Below are 24,018 nucleotides of genomic sequence, written 5' to 3'. Positions count from 1 at the left end.
TGTTGAAATGGCCGTATATTACGTATATTTTCGTATGTTTAAACAACTACACAAACATTAATACACGTGCATTTAAAAGTGTAAAGAATTGCCGTACGTTTAAAATTGATGATTATTTACAATAAAGCAAACAATGTTAAGACATAAAGTAATATATTGAAGTTGATTGAAATGTTTACCCAATCCTCCTCCTGAGCCCATATAAACAACTGTTTCTGAGTCTTTAGATGATATTTTGTTAAAGCAGGGGCTGGTCAAGGATTCGACGTAAAAGGGGGCAGAGCTAAGTTGCGTACCCTTTGGACTTGCGCCCGTGGACCGGAAACAAAATTCATTTGGTTGAAAATGTTGGCAGGGGTGTTTGGGGGTTTTCCCACAAGACAATTTTAACAATATCTAATCCAAAAAGGTGCATTATGGGCTTATTTAATTACTTTCTTCTCCATTATTGAAATAAAAAATAGACTTGGACGATTTTAGGGGGGTGCGCTTGGTCCACCCCCCTGAATCCACTAGTGTAAAGGTACTCTACGCTGACATAACAATAGTCTAAAAGTCTTAATAAATGGCATACATGCCATACTGCCCGGTGGGGGGAATCCCCTGGAATTTCGATCATACCCCTGCTCTCTCTGTGGGAGATAAAAATCCCTAGGAATTATAAAAAAATGTTTTTTTTGGGAGAGAGATTTACCATCAGGCAATAATGACAAAGTGAAACCACAGTATGTGGGTGAAAAATAATGTATAGAAACAACTCCACAATGGTGAGATGACTGTTTAAGAAAGGTTTGATAAATGCCAAAAATAAACTTTTACAACAAGTGTTCAATAATTTGTAGTTATGTTCGAAGGCAAAGAAACGTTATTTTTTAGAGAAGGAAGAAATTAATAATTAATTAAGTTATTCCATTCTCTTATTGTCTGAAAGTTATCATAGCTGAAAGTATTACGCAAAAGTTTTTAAAAGATTTTGGAGGAAGGTAAATTTAATTTAATTGTCTCGCAAACATATTTTTCCAATGACATATTTTGTTCTGCAAGTTAGATAGATATAAAGATTATTTTATTCCTCCAAAATTGAAGAGAAGAACTTATATACAATTATAAACAACATTATAGGCAGTAAATACACATTGATGAATACATATAATATCATTCAGCATGTTTAACAAACCGAGAATAGAAAACTACCAGTATATTATCATATAATTAACACAGTGACGACGCAAATAACATTCTAAGCTCTGCGAGAGTTTCAAACAGAACAAAGATGTTAAACTAGACTATAGTAAACAGATTTACATAATTTACAGACAACAACAACAACAACAACAAACAAGTCCATTAAGTTATGCGCAACATTGTAAGTACAGCGATCGTAATGGGATAATATACCGATAGCAAACACGTGAGCACATTGGACAGAACAAGTCATTGTCATAATCGCCTTATAAGTCTCGAGACCACAATGGTTGTATATTGTATTCCAAAGAAATTGACGATATTTTTTTTTTCGTGACAAAAAAGAAGAAGATGAACACACATATTATCAGTCAACAATTGACAGGATTTACATATCTGAACATATTGGCGTGAAATACATTGATACATACAATACATCTACATTGACTCCGGCCTACTTCCAGCAGACCAGAAAATTGCCTTTGTACCTTTCTTTAAACGCCTTTCTTTTAAAAAAGCGAACGTCACTCTAATGAAAACTACATTTTTATCCCAACTACTTTTTGTCATTATATTATGGAACACCTTGAAAACCCCACAATGTACTTGAATCACGGCTCCAGAAGCGAATACTCATCCGAATATCGGACACCATCATATAAGATTTCAGCAAGGCATTTGATACCCTACCCTACAAGAAACTTTTTCATGAACTTCAATCAAGAGAAATCTTCTTGCCTGGATCTCTCACTTCCTCAGTGTGTGTATACCACGTGATAAATTACGTTATATATGCTACGTCAGAAGGCAACATTTTGCTTAAAATTAAGACTAAGATAACTTTTATTTTACTTCACCATTTTAAATGAAACAAAGGGCAGTCTATGCCGCTTAAAGAGCCACGCCTTCGTATAATTACCGGAGTTTGATAAGGTGAATAGTTTCATCAAACCTGTTTCCAAAATAATGTTTTGACAGTGCTCTGTCAGACGGCCGTATTGTGAAAAGGTTTGTCGAAGTGTTTTAAGAAACTACAATCTCAATCAAACTCTGGTAAAAGACCGAAGGTGGGGCTCCGTAAGTGGCGTAGACTGCGCTATGTTTCATTTAAAATGGTGAAGAAATAGGAAAGTTATCTTTGTTTAAAGTCTTCATTCGATGCAAAATATTGCCTTCCGACGTAGCATTTATGACGCAATTTATCACGTGGTATACACACACATGCATAGAAAAGTGGGTGTTGTAGTGAAAGGTGAACAATCTACACCAATCCATGTGGAACCGGGAGTAGTTCAAGGCACCGTCTATGGATCCCTGCTCTTTTTCTGTCGACTCAACGATCGCCAGACAGCGTAGAATCCTTCCGTCTTCCAGCCCTCCGAGGCGTATTGACATATTACCTGACATGATTGGTCGCAAATATTTTACGAATAAAGTTAATACTGCAGTATTCCCCTCCCCCCACCCCTCCAAATTGTCCAAGTATATAATGTACTTTGAAAAGTGTAATTAACATCACATTTGCATTCTAAGAAAAATGCGAACGGTCCCAGCTCTCGAAAGGGACCGGAAAGGTCGAACTAGGCGCTCTATAATTCCTGCGCATTGTTACCGAATGGGCGGCCCCGGTGACGCACAGGGACGACCCTGTGCCTAAAGAAAAATCTAATAAAATACACCCAAATGCAGAAATTCATAAAACAAAAATCAGGGGAATATCTATAAACCCCTTGCTAAAACTTTAAACCAAATAAATTTTGGTTCGGGGGGGGGGGGGGCATGTCAAAAGTTTACGCCCCTATGTCTCGCCCCCTCTAACGTCAACTCTTGACACGCCTCTGGCCCCGATTTCAAAATGTATCACAATGGAACGCTGTAAAACGTTCACTTGTCTACGATACAACCTTTGAAGGTTGTTATGTTGTCTTCGGTGTATACCAAAGTATATACCATGGGGTGAGGAGACATCCTAAATTCACCTGTTTCTGTATCGGATACCGGTCATAAATTGGAAAGCTAGGTTAAAAGATAGGATACGAGATAAAATGCACGAACTACGAATCAATAGTACGCATTCCGTTATCAAAAGTTCATGCATAGTTATATATACGTAATATAAAGTAGAACGACAAATCAGTTTTAGCATACCATCCGAACTGTCGGTATGGCTTCGGTTAAAATTAACCCAGACTTGGCAAAAGAGAGGAAATCAGCTTCTTTTGATTGCGAGGCTCTTACAGAAGTTGTTTATGGAGGAAAAGAAAATGTCAGACGAAAAAGATATCTACGTAAGTTAATTTTGTAGCATTTTATTGCATAAAATGTATTGCATTTCATCGCCGGAGTTTAAAATCTGGGACTACCTAAAATGGTCTAGTTACCTGAAAGCTTGTCGGTTTATCATTCTTTTCGATCTATACGTTTACCTTCTTCTTAAAGTTTATATTAAAGCTGCACTCTCACAAATTGAACGTTTTGACAACTTCTTTTTATTTTTTGTCTTGGAACGAGCCAACATTTGCGAAAATCCATGGAAACCAGTTATATAAGACTTCTAGCAAAAATTTAGATCGCAGTTTTTTTATTTAAATTCAAAAAATCATGTTGTATGCATTTTTCTTAACGGTTTAAGCCATAAAACATTAATTTTTGAACGGAAATATGCAAATCTGCGATCTGATCTTTTGTCAGCAGTCTTATATTACTGGTTTGCAGATAGTAACGCAAAAATTTGCTCATTCCAAGATTTTTTTTTAAAAAAGGTGTGAAAACGGTTAATCTGTGAGAGTGCAGCTTTAAAAAGGTACCTTATTGATTCAACTATGATTGGTAATTCAACCCAGGATGCATAAACACATTAAGTAGCTATATTTTTTGCAGTGATTGAAACGCAGGTATTCTTCGCAAAGGTACTTAATGTTGAAGTTATTTAATCATAAAAAGAAAACAGTCTACAATTTTACGTGTTAAATATTTATTTATATCAGCGTTTAAATTTATCATTTAAGGTTAAAATTTAGTGCTCATTTGCCAGCCAACCGCTAGTCTCCCCTCTGGTCATAGTTGGTTTCAGGTGAAATCAAAATCAATACATTCACATGTATAACAAACATACATTTTGAGTGATAAGCTTTTAACTACTTACTATATAATGCATTTATGGAAAATATTAATTACTGATAACAAGACTGTAAGCGTGCATTTAAAAGCTGAAAACGCAAAAATATTAAATCATGGTGAGTGCTAAAATATTTACTTCGATCTACAATCGTTTCATAATGTAGCATTGCCGTTGTTTTGCACCTTTCCTTCAAATTAAACACGGTATCCTTCATAAGTACCATTGTTTTCGACATTTATTAATTCCTTTTGGTATTTCAAAACAATTGTTTTAATTGTGGTAAATCTTATTTGGGAGTAAAAGTGCATCTTTAAATCAGTGTGCTGATAAGCAAAGCAATCCAAACTGTATAAACAAAATATCAGACAACTAACGTGTAGGTCGAACAATTAGATTAGTTACTTACTTCCGCGTTCTAGTTGTTGAACTTGAAGTTCCCGATTTTAACATTCGTATGTCAACGCCTTAAAGGCCCGCCAGTGTACTTGTTTATAATATCAGATAAAAGAAGTACTATTGGTTACACCAGGCCTCATGAACGCTTCTTATTAACTCCCTTCTGCTTATTGTATAACTCTGAATATGTTATCAAATGGTTATCTTTTTGGCTGGTTTGCATATCTAAACTATTTGATTGGGTTTTGATTTGATTTATACCTGGATGAAAATTGACCAATCAATGAATCTTTCGGCTAACTTTGACCAAACCAAACAATTAACGGTTTTTATACAGTTGGCTTTAGCTTGAAATAACGGAATGAGACGACATAACATATAACATTGTTTAAAAGGCAGATGACTTATTATAAACAACAACATTTGGATGTCAACATTTTCGCTCCAATGTTGACATATTCCACCAAAAATATCAATTGTGATTTATACATTACACTCTAGGAATGTATCTGTCTACCGAGGAATACGGTCCCCAACTGTAGGCCGAAAAAAGTACCGAGGATTTTGTATATATATATATATATATATATATATATATATATATATATATATATATATATATATATATATATATATATATTTTCATTTATACAGTTATTTAATGTTTAAACTTATCACAATCATATGGTTAAAACAATAATATCAGATTTATTTACAATACAAATAAACTTAAGCTAATGGGCCTTTAACCATTGCGTTTCGTGGTTCGAAAATTAGTTCGTATATATCAAGGTTATTATTAGAAATGGTCTCGATAAGAAATATAAAAATAATAGTATTTAAAGGCTCATAAAACAAATCATGATTTATAACTTAAAATACCTCAATTATACTTTTAAGATCGTAAAAATAAAAAAAGACAAGTCAGAGTTAGCTAAATTTTTGAAAAATAAAAATTTAGTTGGATACGTGCATCATGGGTTGTCGTCTTTAAACAAACAGTGACATATTAAAATATATTTATGTGCACCCGGTGCCCCCCCCCCCCCCCACCACACCAAAAAAAAATATAAAAAAATAAGAATTATCGTTTTAATCTACTTTTCATTTCAATATAGAAGAAACATGTGATAGAATACGACCAAAATGCACCATTTCGGACTATAACTTGTTTAAATATTCGTGTGTGTGTGTGGGGGGGGGGGGGGTCCCTCAGAACCCCCCTGCCAACAATTTAAACAAAATAATATTCGGTTTTGAGGGAGGGGCGCATGTCAAAAGGTTATGTCCGTAAGTTAAATCCTGCATTCGCCCCTGGCCCTGGTTGTGTTTTAGCCAGTTTCGCCCCCCCCCCCCCCGTTGTTGTACCTCGTTTTCAATCGGATACCTTCGGCCATTTACCATCGAAAACAACCTCGGATGTGAATGGACGGTTTACAATGTCAGAAATCTTTTTATCCAACTACGCTTCAAGTAGATCGCGAAGTTATTTTATTTTAGCAGTTAACTTACTGACATTACTCTTGGAAATCTTAATTATGTAAGCAATCATGCATTTAATTTGGCAATAAATTTAAACTAAGTGAAACAAAATACACGTAATAACACTTCAATTAATTAATACTATAATTTAAAATTCTACGCACAGCTTTTACGTACTGGTGTACCGACATACATCCGAGGTTGTTTTCATTGGAAAATGGCCGAATAATTCCGAATGACCACGTTGTCTATTTGGATAATCCGGTAATGTCTACTACGGTCTTGTTTAGTAGCAAACTGATTTGAAGACAAATGTCACAGACAACGCACGCACGCACGCACGCACGCACGCGCGCGCGCGCACACACACACACACACACATGATCCTTCACCAAAGGTCAGTTGTATCAATATTACTTTTTTATATTATAAAGTTCCGATTTACCGAATTACTAGGGTAACTGCATTTAAGTTTTTAATCTAGCGTTTAATATTTATAAATACAAAGTTTAACTTATAGTCACTTTTTATTCTCTTGTTTTCAATTTTACCGCCTTTAAATGGATAAATGTTGCATTTGCAGAGAACATCGTTTTTCAAGACAAGTCTATGCAATCTTTCCCGCCATGGTGGAATCGGGATCGGGAAACGCTCTATGATGTTGGAATAAAAAAGTCCATCTACATGATCAAACTTATCAAGCAACTTAATATCAAGGACCTTTCCGACATTTTCTACATCAGAGGGTAAATTGACGTGTTGATTTTTAATTTATCACAAGAAACACTTTGATCCGTGTGCATTTTAACAAGTACATATTTTCATTTTTGGAATGGGGTCGGGGTATTTTTATTATGAAAAATTCAAGTTTTTAAAAAAAAAAATATTTTAAAAATATTTAATAATTTTCATATAAGTGCATTTTTTATAAACAGAAATTGGGAATATGTTTTTCACTTTCGAGAAAAAGTGTGTGTTTAAGCATTGTTAATCCCATATTGGTAAGAAACAAACACAGAACAACAATGCTGCCATTATAGTTTGTCCCTGGAGTTTCCATAGTATAATGTTTTAAGGAACAAAAGACAAGCCTACTTTGGTGGCAAAGGTATTCATTATTGTATTGTTATTCAATTATTTAATTTAAATTTTATTATATACATGTTATCTTTGGGGACACTATCATGATTGACCACCTTACTGTAAGTCAGTTTGACAACGCTGTATGAAACTCCACACTAACGATTTTTAATGAAGAAGCGATAAACGGTTCTCTAAATGCATGGCAAACAATTTGCAGTGAAAAATTGGCCACCATAGCCGGTGATTAATACCGAAATCAACAGTTTCTCACAATATTCATTATATGCGATAGTGAAATCCTCGTTTTTCAGGGCACTAGTAAGTCATGAGAACTTTCCCCTCGGCATCCACGAGTCCATGTTTATGCCCACCATAGAGAAGCAGGGTACCCCAGAACAGATTGAGAAATACTTGACGCCTGCCAGACAGTTCAAGATTATCGGAACGTATGCGCAAACAGAAGTCGGACATGGTACGACAATTGACGATTTCTGTCTTAAACTTCTGTGTAGAATGTACTGTCTCTTATATCACTCGACTGATAAACATTTCTTCAATCCCAGATAAGGAGATCCAACTATTTTGATATGCTTTAAATTCTTATCTTGCACTATCTTACACGAGAGGCCATGGCAGATGTTTTTCTCCTACCTTAGTTGAACAAAACAAAGTAAAAATGTATTGTTATCGCCGGAACTGTTTTGTGCGTAGTTCCATACTGGTACTTTACATCTTTGTCAGTGGGCGATGGGGGAAACCAGAATTTTCGAAAAAAAAACCTTTGCTTTAATAAAAGACTAAATGCGGGGCTACGTCGACTGCGCTTTGTTTAATTTAAAATGGTGCATAAATAGTAAAGTTATATTTGTTTTCATTCGAAGCAAAATATTGCTCTCCCACGTAACATTTATGACGTGCGATATATCACAATAAACGTGAACAAAATATACGTTGACATCGTTAAACTTGTGTTCTTTTGTTTTGTTTTTGTAAATCCGAAAAGTCCTGCATTGTTTTCAGGGACGTTTATCCGAGGGCTTGAAACGATGGCTACGTACGATCCTGCGACCGAGGAGTTCATCATTAACAGCCCAACCATCACGGCCATGAAATACTGGCCAGCTGGGTGTTAGTTATTGGATTTTCTTTCATGCTTTTCGATGAAATATGGGGTTTTAACAGTGAAATAACAATATTTTCACTGCAAAATAAGGAGTGAAAATATCAACTTTCAGAACTACTTAAATTCCTTTGTAGTTACTTGCCTTGATCAAAACAGAACACTTCACTTTGAACCAGTACATGTTGGCAAAAAAATGTTTAAAAATTAAAGAAATGTTTAATAAATTTAAATAAATATATATATTTGGAAATTGAAAACTTACCGTTTATTACAGGTTAACCCGTTTTTCAAATATTTTCTTGATCTTGAAGCTGAATGTTCGAACATTTGCTTTCATACCAAACAAGTTACAGACGAAAACAACTGTTCGAACATAAATATAATTTTATATCATCGTTCAAATGTATTTTGAACTGTTTGCCATTGTAATACGTAAAATGAGCTTCCCGGAAAATTCACACAACAATTTACAGATAATCCGATATTTTTTACCCCACCCACGCCTCAAAATTTGTCAACAAACTAGCGTGGCGTTCACTCTTTACCTGGAAAACAAACCTGTTTTCAAGCGAAACAGACTGGTCTCTGACAGTAAGATGACTGAATATTAATTTACTATGAAACACATGCATTCTTAAACTAAGAAGAATGTTAAAAATCCAATGAGTATCCGCATTTGCTTTGCTAACACATTTGACCTTCCAAATTTTCATTCATAAATAGCGGCGTAGTAATCTGGTTATGTATTCATGCCCCACTTAAAATAAAAATGTTTTCGTTATTTTTTGGAACATATGTGCACTTATAAAACTTCATTGATATCTGTTTATAAAAGCTTTGCACTAAAAAAAGAGCAAATAATAAACTATAAGAATGAATAGCAGAGAACTATTTCTCAACAAACCGGAAATAGAACAGATGACAGCTATAATTTTGCGAGAGGGGCGCCCCCCGGTAGCGGCGTAAATACCACCCTTTCCAAAAAAGGGGTTATTAAGAAATAAATTAAAAAAACTAATACAACTCATAAAATAAGCATAAAAGAAACAGAAAATTTGTTTATTTCAATGTAAGATCGTATTCAATTTCACTCGTGATCATAGAAAAACTACATTTTCTCTCGTGGCTTCGCTACTCGTGAAAATATGTTTTTCTATGACACTCGTAAAAATAAAATACGATCTGACACTGAAATAAACAAATATCCTCTATATCTTTGATTTTAATTAGACATTTTTAATGTCTACACATACTTTATGAATTTCCCAGTTCTACCAGAATTAAGACTTTAAATAAAGACCCAATCAGATGGCCGAAATGTTTATGTTTTTTTTTTGTATACGAGACTGCGTTATGGAATCGAACCAACAAATAAGCTATTTCTGATAGATCCATTCACCATTATGTTAATGCTGGACTCTCACACATTTGCCGTTTTTGCAACTTTATTATTTTTTTGTCTTGGAAAGAGCAAATTTCACCGTAGATATCTGCAAACCAATGATAAAAGATGGGTGACAAAAGATCAGAGCGCAGATTTGCATATTGCCGTTCGGAAATTAATGTTTATGGCTTAAACCGTTACTAACGGTTTAAGAAAAATGCATAAAACATGAGTTTATGAACTTAAATATAAAAATCCGCAATCTATTTTTTGTCAGCTGTCTTATATAACTGGTTTCCATGGATTTTCGTAAAAAATGGCTCGTTCCGTACCGTTTTTTCTGCACATTTCTTTCAATTTTAACTCGCTGTCCTTCATAAGAACCATACAATGCGGAGTAAGAGTGCATCTTTAAATGTTGATGACTGATACCTAATGACCTCATACAATGATTTGCATCATTTGAGTGCTGACATAAAAAAATATTAATGAATGATAATGGCTCTTTTGCTATGCGCACTCCTCCCATTATTATTCATTAAGAAATTACTTATTACATATACAATGCTCATTGAATTATCTCCCGTGCACTTACTTTATTTCAGTGGGACGGACGTGTAACTATGCTGTCGTAATGGCGCAACTTAACACGCAGGGTAAAAACATGGGGATTCATGCTTTCGTTGTGCAGATCAGAAGTCTACACGACCACAAACCCATGCCAGGTAAAAAACAACAACACATATTATATTAAAACTGTTCCCTTTTTTGCTTGTTTTTTTCTGTTATACCATTAAAATTTATGCACAAATATTTAGTCCTACTATTCTGGCGTCATATCAAATTATGTCATTTTGTATACTTTCCAAGTCAAGTCATGATTTTATTTTGTAAATAAAGGCCTCCTGCCCAAAATATATTTCCAAATAGTAAACATCATACGTAATGCTTATAGTTTGTCATAATACATTTATACATGAGATGAAAACATTACAGTATGATTATTCTTTTTTCTTGATACCATTCATAAGATGAAATATGTACACTGCTAATTTTCTTATTGTGTTAAAGTCATTTGTGGATAATAGGGCATAAAACTATTCAGATCAACAGCAGATTCACACCAATTTAACAAATATTGATTCCTTATATGTGTATATTTTTTACAACTAAAAAGGCAAGATTTTCACAATCAATTTCAGATATATTATTGTTCAGTAGACAGAAATTACATTATCGATCATGCAGAGCAATACTTAAGTGCCTTCTAAGTTCAATATTCAAATCATGATTAAAACATCTAAATGTAGCATATGCAATTTTATGTTAAAGTGGCATCTCTATCAACACAAATATTGTTCGATGTTAAGTAAACTCTTAAATTGGCTGTAGTGGTAGCGGTTTCCAATGACATATCATGTTATTTTCACTGCTGTTATTTTCACTGCTGAGGAAATACCAATTTGATATTGGTTCCCGTATTGCTTAATAAAAGTATCAATTCATGGTGAAGCAATAGTTTATGTTCATGGCTGTGTCTATTTTAATGCACGACTTTTCAGCTTTTATTTATGCACAAAGTATAGTCCTACTATTCTAGAATCATGCTAAATTATATCAATTTCATTTATGCTTTCGGTGAAATATAATGTTAGTTACATTGATGGTATTGTCACAGGGGTATAAATAACAATTTGATATTTCACTGCACAGATTTTGGTTCCCGTGTAATGATGCGTTTACTTTTCCGGGTTTAAATTGTTAAAAATACATCAACAAAATGACGTCACGACGTTGTTTCTCCCTCACAAATTCCCTAATCACGCCAATAAAATCCACTATTTTCTTAAGTTTTAAATTTCGGTGCAGATCAATTGTATTTCACTCCCAAGCACAGGAATTTACAGTTTCACTTGCCGCTGTGCCACTCGTGAAAATATGCTTGGTGATATCAAGAAATATATTTCATATTCTGTCTCCATCTAGGTGTACAGCTTGGTGATATCACCAAATATACCATTTATTTTTCTCCATTTATGCGTACAGTCTGGTGATATCAACGAATATACCCTATATGTTTCTCCCTCTATGCATACAGTTTGGTGATACCAACAAATATACCCTATATTTTATATCCATCTAGGCGTACAGCTTGGTGATATCAACAAATATACCATATATTTTATCTCCATCTAGGCGTACAGCTTGGTGATATAAAGATATACCCTGTATTGTATCTCCATCTAGGCGTACAGCCTCGTGATACCAACACATAAACCCTGTATTTCATCTCCATCTAGGCTTACTGCTTCGTGATACCAACAAATACCCTTTATTTTATCTCCATCTAGGCGTAAAGCCTCGTGATACCAACACATATACCCTGTATTTCATCTCCATCTAGGCGTACAGCTTCGTGATAACAATACATTTACCCTGTATTTCATCTCCATCTAGGCGTACAGCTTGGTGATACCAACAAATAACCTTAATTTTATCTCCATCTAGGCGTACAGCTTGGTGATATAAAAAATATACCCCATATTTTATCTCCATCTAGGAGTACAGCCTCGTGATACCAACACATATACCCTGTATTTCATATACATCTAGGCGTACAGCCTCATGATACCAACACATATACCCTATATTTCATCTCCATCTAGGCGTACAGCCTCGTGATACCAACAAATTTACCCTGTATTTCATCTCCATCTAGGCGTACAGCTTGGTGATACCAACAAATGCCCTTTATTTTATCTCCATCTAGGCGTACAGCTTGGTGATATAAAAAATGTACCCTATATTTTATCTCCATCTAGGAGTACAGTCTCGTGATACCAACACATATACCCTGTATTTCATATCCATCTAGGCGTACAGCTTGGTGATATTAACAAATATACCCAATATTGTAACTCCATGTAGGCGTATAGCTTGGTTATATTTACAAATATACCCCATATATTATGTCCTTCTTTGTATTACCTAACCCTAGGTGTACAGCTTGGTGATATCGGGAACAAGTTAGGGTTTAACGGAATGGATAATGGCTATCTGATATTCAACAACTACCGTGTACCCAGGGACGCCATGCTCATGAGATATGCCAAGGTAACTTTTCCATTTTCAATTTACACCCTGCTGTCTTCATAACCTTAGCCATGTCCGTGAGTAAAGTCGATACAGTCAGTATTTAAAAAAACAAACTTGATATCATTTGCATTCTTATTCGAAATGCAGTGGATCCAAAAAGGAGATTTAGTTTTTACGGCTTCGGTTTGCATTCGTTAAATTTAAAAAAGGTTTGGCTGATATTAAATGCATCATGAATGAAACAGATGGGACCTACATTGTTCAAGGAAACACAAAGTTAAGATATTCGGTTATTATCTATTTACATGTGTGTACTAATGTACTTAAGTTGAAAAAGATGGCACTTATATTGCTCCAAGAAACGTAAAATTGGTGAATTGAGCGATGGTCTACATGTGTTATGTGTAAATAATGGTTCATTGAATTTTATTCAGGTTGAAAAAGATGGCACTTATGTTGCTCCCAAAAACGCAAAGTTAGCGTATGGAGCGATGGTTTACATTCGTGCTATGATTGTCGGAAGTATGGGAATATCGTGTGCAATGGCCGCCACAATAGCAACAAGATATAGTGCCGTAAGGAGACAAACAGAAATAAGGCCAGGGTAATGTTTTTTGATACTCATTTTTATAATACAGTCGAACCCCGTTGGCTCGAAATCCCAGGGATCGGTGAAAATACCTCGAGCCTTGAAAAAATCGAGCCAAACGGTAAATCTTGCCTTGAGTATAAATAAACGGTCCTTAAAACTTAGTTCGAGCCATCGATAAATTCGAGCCAAGCGAATTCGAGCCAACGGGGTTCGACTGTAATCATTATCGATTTTGATCTTGCTACAAGCTTAAGATTTGGCGGTATTACCATGAACTTTCAAAGACAGATTTGCGATTGATTTTCAGTCGAGCCCCATTAGATCGAACTAGATTAAAGAACCGATTTTTTAGACTAAGGCAAACAATCTCATTTGGCTCGAATTTACCGAGGTGCGAGGTATTTTCGCCGATCCCTGGGAGTTCGAGACAACGTGGTTCGACTGTATGTAGCAATAAATATATTTTACGTCAGTAATGTATTTCGATACAAGATATGTCATGCAGGCAATTTCTATTCTTTGCCTATCCATATGAGCCATTATATAAGACGTACAACATGTCAAAAGGGCCCACGATTTTAAACCCTTTGTCAGTCATATATCATATTATATATTTCAAATGACCCTACTCTATCTACCATTTAGTGGTCCAGAACCTCAGGTCATTGACTACCAAACCCAGCAAGAGAAGCTGTTTCCGATGATCGCTGCAGCTTTCGCCTGGCAGTTCACTGGCAACTTTATGATGGCGGAGTACAATCGTGTTTCAGCTGACATTGAGAAGGGCAATATGGAGGAATACCAGTCTGTAAGTGATGTGACTGAACAGCTATCCTTTGCATGATCAATAACGTGTTTACTTGGGCCAGTGGGCTAGGGCAATACAATCAAGGTCTTAACATTTGGCAGATATTTCCTTTTATTATACTCAAAAACAATAATACGATGAAAGCTACAGAGATAAGACTTGCAGCCAAACACTATGACTCTCTGTACGGGTACAAGGTACAAGGTCAATATTTGTATGAAAAACTACAGACACCGGTACAGTACTTGAAAGTTTAAATATAAACCCCGTTTTATAGCACAGGATCAACGCCAATGACACGCTTTGCTCGAGTTCCTCGTTGGCTCAAACTGGATGTAAAGTAGATGTAAGGATTTCTTTAGGTAAAAATCCGCTTGGCTCAAATTTTTCGAGGATCGATCATTACTTAATAACTCTGTTGGTCATTAATTAACTGTTAAAAATATTAAACGCCTTTTTCTCCTTAGCTGCACGCCTTAGCAGCAGGACTGAAGGCTCTGTCTTCAGATATCGCAAACGAGGGTATCGACAAGCTACGGAGAGCATGCGGAGGACATGGATATACACATGCTAGTGGGCTGCCAAAAATCTGGACCCATATTACACCCGCCTGTACTTATGAAGGGGAAAACACCGTTATGTACCTACAATGTGCAAGGTAAAGCTGTTAGATGATCGCTTTAGTGACGAATTTTGGCTCGTGTCATTCACTTTAATTACATTTTAACGAGTCTGTTTTTAATTTGAAGTAGAATTTCTTGCAGGTATACAATGGTGACAGTGTTGTTCTTTAAATTGCTGAAAGGGAACAGTTTTTATTAAACCGAGACTCAAACTCATTTTAATCTTAAAAACTTACGCATTTCTGATCGATCATATTGCTTCAGGTACCTGGTGAAAGTCTATGCCCAGGTTTCCAAAGGCCAGCAGTTACCTGGATTCATGAGCTATCTGAACAAACCACAGAAACCTAAGAGTTCTATCAACGAAGCTATAAAGATGGAAGACCTGACTGACTTGTATGAACATGCTTCTGTCAGGTACGTTTCATGATAGAGAGCAACAACTCCGATATAAAATGTCTGGTTCAAGCATGCTTCTGCCAGGTAAGTTTACTGATTGAGGTCATTATGTCCTTTATAACATGTCTGGTACAGGCCTTTTCTGCCAGGTAAGTTTACTGATTGAGGTCAATATGTCCTTAATAACATGTCTGGTTCAAGCATGCTTCTGCCAGGTAAGTTTACTGATTGAGGTCATTATGTCCTTTATAACATGCCTTGTTCAAGCATGCTTCTGCCAGGTAAGTTTACTGATTGAGGTCATTATGTCCTTTATAACATATCTGGTACATGCCTTTTCTGCCAGGTAAGTTTACTGATTGAGGTCATTATGTCCATAATAACATGCCTGGTTCAAGCATGCTTCTGCTAGGTAAGTTTACTGGTTGAGGTCATTATGTCCTTTATAACATGTCTGGTACAGGCCTTTTCTGTCAGGTAAGTTTACTGATTGAGGTCATTATGTCCATAATAACATGCCTGGTTCAAGCATGCTTCTGCCAGGTAAGTTTACTGATTGAGGTCATTATGTCCTATATAACATGCCTGGTTCAAGCATGCTTCTGTCAGGTACGTTTACTGATTGAGGCCATTATTGTCCTATATAACATGCCTGGTTCAAGCATACTTCTGCCAGATACGTTTACTGATTGAGGCCATTATGTCCTATATAACATGCCTTGTTCAAGCATGCTTCTGTCAGGTACGTTTACTGATTGAGGCCATTATGTCCTTAATAACATGCCTTGTTCAAGCATACTTTTGCCAGGTAAGTTTACTGATTGAGGCCATTATGTCCTTAATAACATGCCTTGTTCAAGCATGCTTCTGTCAGGTACGTTTACTGATTGAGGCCATTATGTCCTATATAACATGCCTGGTTCAAGCATGCTTATGTCAGGTACGTTTAATGATTGAGGCCATTATGTCCTTAATAACATGCCTGGTACAAGCCTTTTCTGATTGAGGCCATTATGTCCTATATAACATGCCTGGTTCAATCATGCTTCTGTCAGGTACGTTTACTGATTGAGGCCATTATGTCCTATATAACATGCCTGGTTCAAGCATGCTTCTGTCAAGTACGTTTAATGACTGAAGCCATTATGTCCTTAATTACATGCCTGGTACAAGCCTTTTCTGCCAGGTACGCTTACTGATTAAGGCCATTATATCCTTAATAACATGCCTGGTTCAAGCATGCTTCTGTCAGGTACGTTTACTGATTGAGGCCATTATGTCCTATATAATATGCCTGGTTCAAGCATGCTTCTCCAAGTACGTTTACTGATTGAGGCCATTATATCCTTAATTACATGCCTGGTACAAGCCTTTTCTGCCAGGTACGCTTACTGATTGAGGCCATTATATCCTTAATTACATGCCTGGTACAAGCCTTTTCTGCCAGGTACGTTTACTGATTGAGGCCATTATGTCCTTAATAACATGCCTGGTACAAGCCTTTTCTGCCAGGTACGCTTACTGATTGAGGCCATTATATCCTTAATTACATGCCTGGTACAAGCCTTTTCTGTCAGGTACGCTTACTGAATGAGGCCATTATATCCTTAATTACATGCCTGGTACAAGCCTTTTCTGCCAGGTACGTTTACTGATTGAGGCCATTATGTCCTTAATAACATGCCTGGTACAAGCCTTTTCTGCCAGGTACGCTTACTGATTGAGGCCATTATATCCTTAATTACATGCCTGGTACAAGCCTTTTCTGTCAGGTACGCTTACTGAATGAGGCCATTATATCCTTAATTACATGCCTGGTACAAGCCTTTTCTCCAGGAACGCTTACTGATTGAGGCCATTATATCCTTAATTACATGCCTGGTACAAGCCTTTTCTGCCAGGTACCCTACTGATTGAGGCCATTATATCCTTAATTACATGCCTGGTACAAGCCTTTTCTGTCAGGTACGTTTACTGATTGAGGCCATTATGTCCTTAATTACATGCATAGTACAAGCCTTTTCTGTCAGGTACGTTTACTGATTGAGGCCATTATGTCCTTAATTACATGCCTGGTACAAGCCCTTTCTGTCAGGTACGTTTACTGATAGAGAGCATTATGTCCTTTATAACATGCATGGTAAAACAACAAGCCTCTGTCAGGTACGTTTGCTGATCGCGAGCAACAACTCGTTTATAACATGCCTTGTTCAAGCATGCTTCTGTCAGGTACGTTTACTGATGGAGGTCATTATGTCCTTAATAACATGCCTTGTTCAAGCATGCTTCTGTCAGGTACGTTTACTGATTGAGGCCATTATGTCCTATATAACATGCCTGGTTCAAGCATGCTTATGTCAGGTACGTTTAATGATTGAGGCCATTATGTCCATAATAACATGCCTGGTACAAGCCTTTTCTGATTGAGGCCATTATGTCCTATATAACATGCCTGGTTCAATCATGCTTCTGTCAGGTACGTTTACTGATTGAGGCCATTATGTCCTATATAATATGCCTGGTTCAAGCATGCTTCTCCAAGTACGTTTACTGATTGAGGCCATTATGTCCTATATAACATGCCTGGTACAAGCCTTTTCTGCCAGGTACGCTTACTGATTGAGGCCATTATATCCTTAATTACATGCCTGGTACAAGCCTTTTCTGCCAGGTACGCTTACTGATTGAGGCCATTATATCCTTAATTACATGCCTGGTTCAAGCATGCTTCTGTCAGGTACGTTTACTGATTGAGGCCATTATGTCCTATATAATATGCCTGGTTCAAGCATGCTTCTCCAAGTACGTTTACTGATTGAGGCCATTATGTCCTATATAACATGCCTGGTACAAGCCTTTTCTGCCAGGTACGCTTACTGATTGAGGCCATTATATCCTTAATTACATGCCTGGTACAAGCCTTTTCTGCCAGGTACGCTTACTGATTGAGGCCATTATATCCTTAATAACATGCCTGGTTCAAGCATGCTTCTGTCAGGTACGTTTACTGATTGAGGCCATTATGTCCTATATAATATGCCTGGTTCAAGCATGCTTCTCCAAGTACGTTTACTGATTGAGGCCATTATGTCCTATATAACATGCCTGGTACAAGCCTTTTCTGCCAGGTACGCTTACTGATTGAGGCCATTATGTCCTTAATTACATGCCTGGTACAAGCCTTTTCTGCCAGGTACGCTTACTGATTGAGGCCATTATATCCTTAATTACATGCCTGGTACAAGCCTTTTCTGTCAGGTACGCTTACTGAATGAGGCCATTATATCCTTAATTACATGCCTGGTACAAGCCTTTTCTCCAGGAACGCTTACTGATTGAGGCCATTATATCCTTAATTACATGCCTGGTACAAGCCTTTTCTGCCAGGTACCCTACTGATTGAGGCCATTATATCCTTAATTACATGCCTGGTACAAGCCTTTTCTGTCAGGTACGTTTACTGATTGAGGCCATTATGTCCTTAATTACATGCATAGTACAAGCCTTTTCTGTCAGGTACGTTTACTGATTGAGGCCATTATGTCCTTAATTACATGCCTGGTACAAGCCCTTTCTGTCAGGTACGTTTACTGATAGAGAGCATTATGTCCTTTATAACATGCATGGTAAAACAACAAGCCTCTGTCAGGTACGTTTGCTGATCGCGAGCAACAACTCGTTTATAACATGCCTTGTTCAAGCATGCTTCTGTCAGGTACGTTTACTGATGGAGGTCATTATGTCCTTAATAACATGCCTTGTTCAAGCATGCTTCTGTCAGGTACGTTTACTGATTGAGGCCATTATGTCCTATATAACATGCCTGGTTCAAGCATGCTTATGTCAGGTACGTTTAATGATTGAGGCCATTATGTCCATAATAACATGCCTGGTACAAGCCTTTTCTGATTGAGGCCATTATGTCCTATATAACATGCCTGGTTCAATCATGCTTCTGTCAGGTACGTTTACTGATTGAGGCCATTATGTCCTATATAATATGCCTGGTTCAAGCATGCTTCTCCAAGTACGTTTACTGATTGAGGCCATTATGTCCTATATAACATGCCTGGTACAAGCCTTTTCTGCCAGGTACGCTTACTGATTGAGGCCATTATATCCTTAATTACATGCCTGGTACAAGCCTTTTCTGCCAGGTACGCTTACTGATTGAGGCCATTATATCCTTAATTACATGCCTGGTTCAAGCATGCTTCTGTCAGGTACGTTTACTGATTGAGGCCATTATGTCCTATATAATATGCCTGGTTCAAGCATGCTTCTCCAAGTACGTTTACTGATTGAGGCCATTATGTCCTATATAACATGCCTGGTACAAGCCTTTTCTGCCAGGTACGCTTACTGATTGAGGCCATTATATCCTTAATTACATGCCTGGTACAAGCCTTTTCTGCCAGGTACGCTTACTGATTGAGGCCATTATATCCTTAATAACATGCCTGGTTCAAGCATGCTTCTGTCAGGTACGTTTACTGATTGAGGCCATTATGTCCTATATAACATGCCTGGTTCAAGCATGCTTCTGTCAGGTACGTTTACTGATTGAGGCCATTATGTCCTATATAACATGCCTGGTACAAGCCTTTTCTGCCAGGTACGCTTACTGATTGAGGCCATTATGTCCTTAATTACATGCCTGGTACAAGCCTTTTCTGCCAGGTACGCTTACTGATTGAGGCCATTATATCCTTAATTACATGCCTGGTACAAGCCTTTTCTGTCAGGTACGCTTACTGAATGAGGCCATTATATCCTTAATTACATGCCTGGTACAAGCCTTTTCTCCAGGTACGCTTACTGATTGAGGCCATTATATCCTTAATTACATGCCTGGTACAAGCCTTTTCTGCCAGGTACGCTTACTGATTGAGGCCATTATATCCTTAATTACATGCCTGGTACAAGCCTTTTCTGTCAGGTACGTTTACTGATTGAGGCCATTAAGTCCTTAATTACATGCATAGTACAAGCCTTTTCTGTCAGGTACGTTTACTGATTGAGGCCATTATGTCCTTAATTACATGCCTGGTACAAGCCCTTTCTGTCAGGTACGTTTACTGATAGAGAGCATTATGTCCTTTATAACATGCATGGTAAAACAACAAGCCTCTGTCAGGTACGTTTGCTGATCGCGAGCAACAACTCGTTTATAACATGCCTTGTTCAAGCATGCTTCTGTCAGGTACGTTTACTGATGGAGGTCATTATGTCCTTTATAACATTCCTGGTAAAACATGCTTCTGTCTGTTACGTTTGCTGATGGAAATAGTATGTCTTTAATAACATGCCTGGTATAAGCATGCTTTTGCAAGGTACGTTTGCTGATGGAAATAGTATGTCTTTAATAACATGCCTGGTACAAGCATGCTTCTGTCTGTTACGTCTGCTGATGGAGAGCATCGTGTCCTTAATTACGTGTCTGGTACAAGCAAGCTTCTGTCTGTTACGTCTGCTGATGGAGAGCATCGTGTCCTTAATTACATGTCTTGTACAAGCATGCTTCTGTCTGTTACGTCTGCTGATGGAGAACATCGTGTCCTTAATTACATGTCTTGTACAAGCATGCTTCTGTCTGTTACGTCTGCTGATGGAGAACATCGTGTTCTTAATTACATGCCTTGTACAAGCATGCTTCTGTCTGGTACGTTTGCTGATAGAGGTCATTGCAAAAACATCTTTTATTTGTTACACCTAAATTTCAACCAGTATTTAGGAAAAAATGTACGTTTTCTCAGATGGCCAACCTGAATTTTTTTTAAATGTTTTTGTTCTTAACAGGATGATCCAGGTAGCGGCAACTCGACTCTTGTCTTTGCTTAAGTCTGGGAACTCAATGGAAGATGCCCGGAACTTGTGTGGCGTTCAGATGGTCGAGGCAGCAAGGGTATATACATATATGCTTACCAGAATAGAGTTTATTGATAATTACTGTCTGAGTTCCCCCGAATAAACATACCATTGGGAACAGATTCCAATAAAACACACTCTAAACCAAGACTTTTTCGAAAGTTGTAACAGCACCGATAACTAACAGCCGTTTCAGAACATTATTGTATGTAGCTTAACAATTGATGTCCACGAACGTCGCATTACCTATTTAACAATATATATATATATATATATATATATATATATTCAACCAGATGCATAGCTACCTGTATACAGTGCGCACGTTTCAAAGTGTCATCCAAGCTCGTGCCAGTGACCCGAAAGTGGCGAAGGTTCTCACATCCCTGTGTCAGCTGTTTGCTGTGAACGGCATCTTACAGAGGCTCGGCGACTTTCTGCAGGTTTGTTTTAGTCTCTGAATTGAATGATATTACACTACAATTGAGTACATACTTTTATCACTGTATGTTTTATTCTGTCTTTCATGTTTCAGTTTGTCTAAAATGCAGGTAAGTTGTTGAATTTGGTTAGAAAAAAAGTGAGATATTGTTTAGCAGTATCTTTTCCTATTTTATTACATAGAAGTTTAATTATATAAATTTAGAACAATGAATATCTAAATACTGAATTATATTTATCTAACCTTCATTCATTATTGACATTTTTCAGGATGGATTCCTGTCGGGCCAGCAGGCAGCCATGTTGGCTGATAGGCAATTGGCTTTGTTTGCGGACATCCGGCCAAATGCTGTGGCTTTGGTGGATTCCTTCGACTATCGTGACGAGGTGCTTGAAAGCTGCCTTGGACGATATGACGGCAATGTGTATGAAGCGCTGTACGAGTACGCCAAAGACTCCCCGCTGAATAAACAGGAGGTACAAATTGATTGATTGAAATGTTTGCTTATCATGGAATTACTTGAAGTTTACTTATTCGTTCATTAATATTTTTTTATTGTAAAGTTTCCTGAAGTAATTCATACTTTGATAATATTTACCTTTTACGTTTTTATTTTATTGGTGATTGTTGGGATTAAAGTAAGGTCGTACACATAAACTAGTTTAAACCCCCTTTACATTTTACTGACTGTTCCAAGGCGGTACCTATCAACCCTTGATAAACACAACTAGTGGTTTATATAGTATATATGTACTGTGGTGTTTGTTGAGTTTGGTGCTGTAGTTCCATGTTTCCGTTTCTGTGCGTGTTTGTTTTTGTGTTCCATGCTGTTGGTGCTGACCCTGTGCCCTTAAACAAGGCTTTAGTTTAAACTTTCGACAGCTTGTTTCTGTAGTTATTCATATAAATATCGATTCTGAATTATGATGAAAGAGAGAGAGGGAAGCATCATGGCTATCATAACATGGTTAATATTAAGAAAATTGACTACTGGACTTGACCTTGTAGTTTTAGTTGTATTATTAGCATTTGTCTTGCCGTTGGTTGTAATTCATGATGTAGTGTTGAGGTCGAATTAGTGACCTTACTTTGTTTTATCTTAAATCGAGAATGCATGCCGTTAAGTACAGTTATCAGGTAGTTCGAGTACCATTAACATATCTAATCATTTAAAAGACGCCTTATTTAAATAACAGATAGGAAATACTTTTGTGAAAGGCTCAATATTATTTTGACTATTATAAATGTTTGTAAAAAGTGATCCTACAGGGCAGATATAAATGCCGCGATACAAATCGTTGTTCATGGCTATGCATAACTAACTTCTAACAAACATCACACAGGGGGCGGAGCTTATCAGTTTGCATGCGGCCAAATTGACCATTACAGTTATCTGATTAATCGTTCATCGTATTACTTGCAAGTTTACTCTCTGTGTTTTGCAGGTTTCGCCTTCGTACTACACGACACTGAAACCCTTGATGGAAGGCAAGCTAACGTTTGACACCCCAACTGCAAGACTGTAATGAGCAGATATCCATACCAAGGGTGTAGGACTGATTTCAAAACAGTTAATGACGGCGACATATTGGTCAGTATTATTTGACTGATGTGCTTGGAGACAACTATGTATAATGGAATAGAGCAAAAACACTTAATTCAGTGAACTCAATTCGTTTTTTGATGTAAACCGATTATTTTTAAATAATAATTGGAAATGCAATTAAATAACTATGTGAAAAACTATTTCTTGATTGACCATGCAAATCGTCTTGTGCGTTAATATGCTCGTACTAAGAAAAGAAAGAGAGTGAAAACGTATACAATTTTTGTCTCTGACATGTTTACCATTGTGTATCCATTGTTTATATGTATGTGGTACTAACAACAACTCCCGTCGTCTTTTTTGTATTGATTTTGTCAAATATTAATATTAGACGTAGGGAAATCAATAAATTGGGAATTTATTTTAAGCATTATAGGTAAAGAAAGGTTATTCCGGTTTTATTTTATGTGATATGACGTTTGTAAAGCACTTTTTAACGTGTATTTTGTAAAATCTGGTAAATAATAATAATAATAAAATCAGTGTCTGTGTTATGATGATGTGAAATACTCACTTTCACCTCCTGTGATTCAGCAGATATGGAAAAAAGGCATGAAAGATGGGCCCCTGGAAAGCGAATGGTTTTAGACTAAATCGGTGCACCTTAGTTATTTTCAATCGAATCCAACCTCGGATGTAAATGGACGGTTTATAATGTCAGAATTAAATTAAAAGTGTTGTGATAAAAGTCGGTGTAGTGTGCTCGCTCGGAACGCTAAGGTCAGAAATGCGCAGGCAATGTGAATAATTTATGTTATTTTTAGATTTACAGCCTTGAATATTCGTTTTCCGTGGATAGAGGTACCTTGA

The 24,018-nt window shown here is 36.8% G+C and overlaps 1 protein-coding gene across 1 annotated transcript; it reads left to right on the top strand.

Annotated features, from left to right (window-relative positions):
- Positions 1-3,186: 3,186 nt before the first annotated feature.
- Positions 3,187-23,684, top strand: LOC128206766 (peroxisomal acyl-coenzyme A oxidase 1-like). The gene is made up of 14 exons (XM_052909452.1): positions 3,187-3,473; positions 6,768-6,930; positions 7,579-7,739; positions 8,288-8,395; positions 10,380-10,499; positions 12,773-12,888; positions 13,305-13,474; positions 14,108-14,270; positions 14,738-14,928; positions 15,158-15,310; positions 21,092-21,197; positions 21,457-21,603; positions 21,872-22,078; positions 23,048-23,684. Exons 1-14 carry the CDS (start codon positions 3,350-3,352, stop codon positions 23,126-23,128), a joined length of 2,010 nt encoding a protein of 669 aa, XP_052765412.1. The 5' UTR covers positions 3,187-3,349; the 3' UTR covers positions 23,129-23,684.
- Positions 23,685-24,018: the final 334 nt, after the last annotated feature.

Source organism: Mya arenaria, chromosome 10, assembly GCF_026914265.1.
Source record: "Mya arenaria isolate MELC-2E11 chromosome 10, ASM2691426v1".
NCBI classification, from domain to species: Eukaryota; Metazoa; Mollusca; class Bivalvia; order Myida; family Myidae; genus Mya; species Mya arenaria.
Note: the sequence above shows the minus strand (reverse complement) of the source record. Positions and strands in the feature narration are given on the sequence as shown.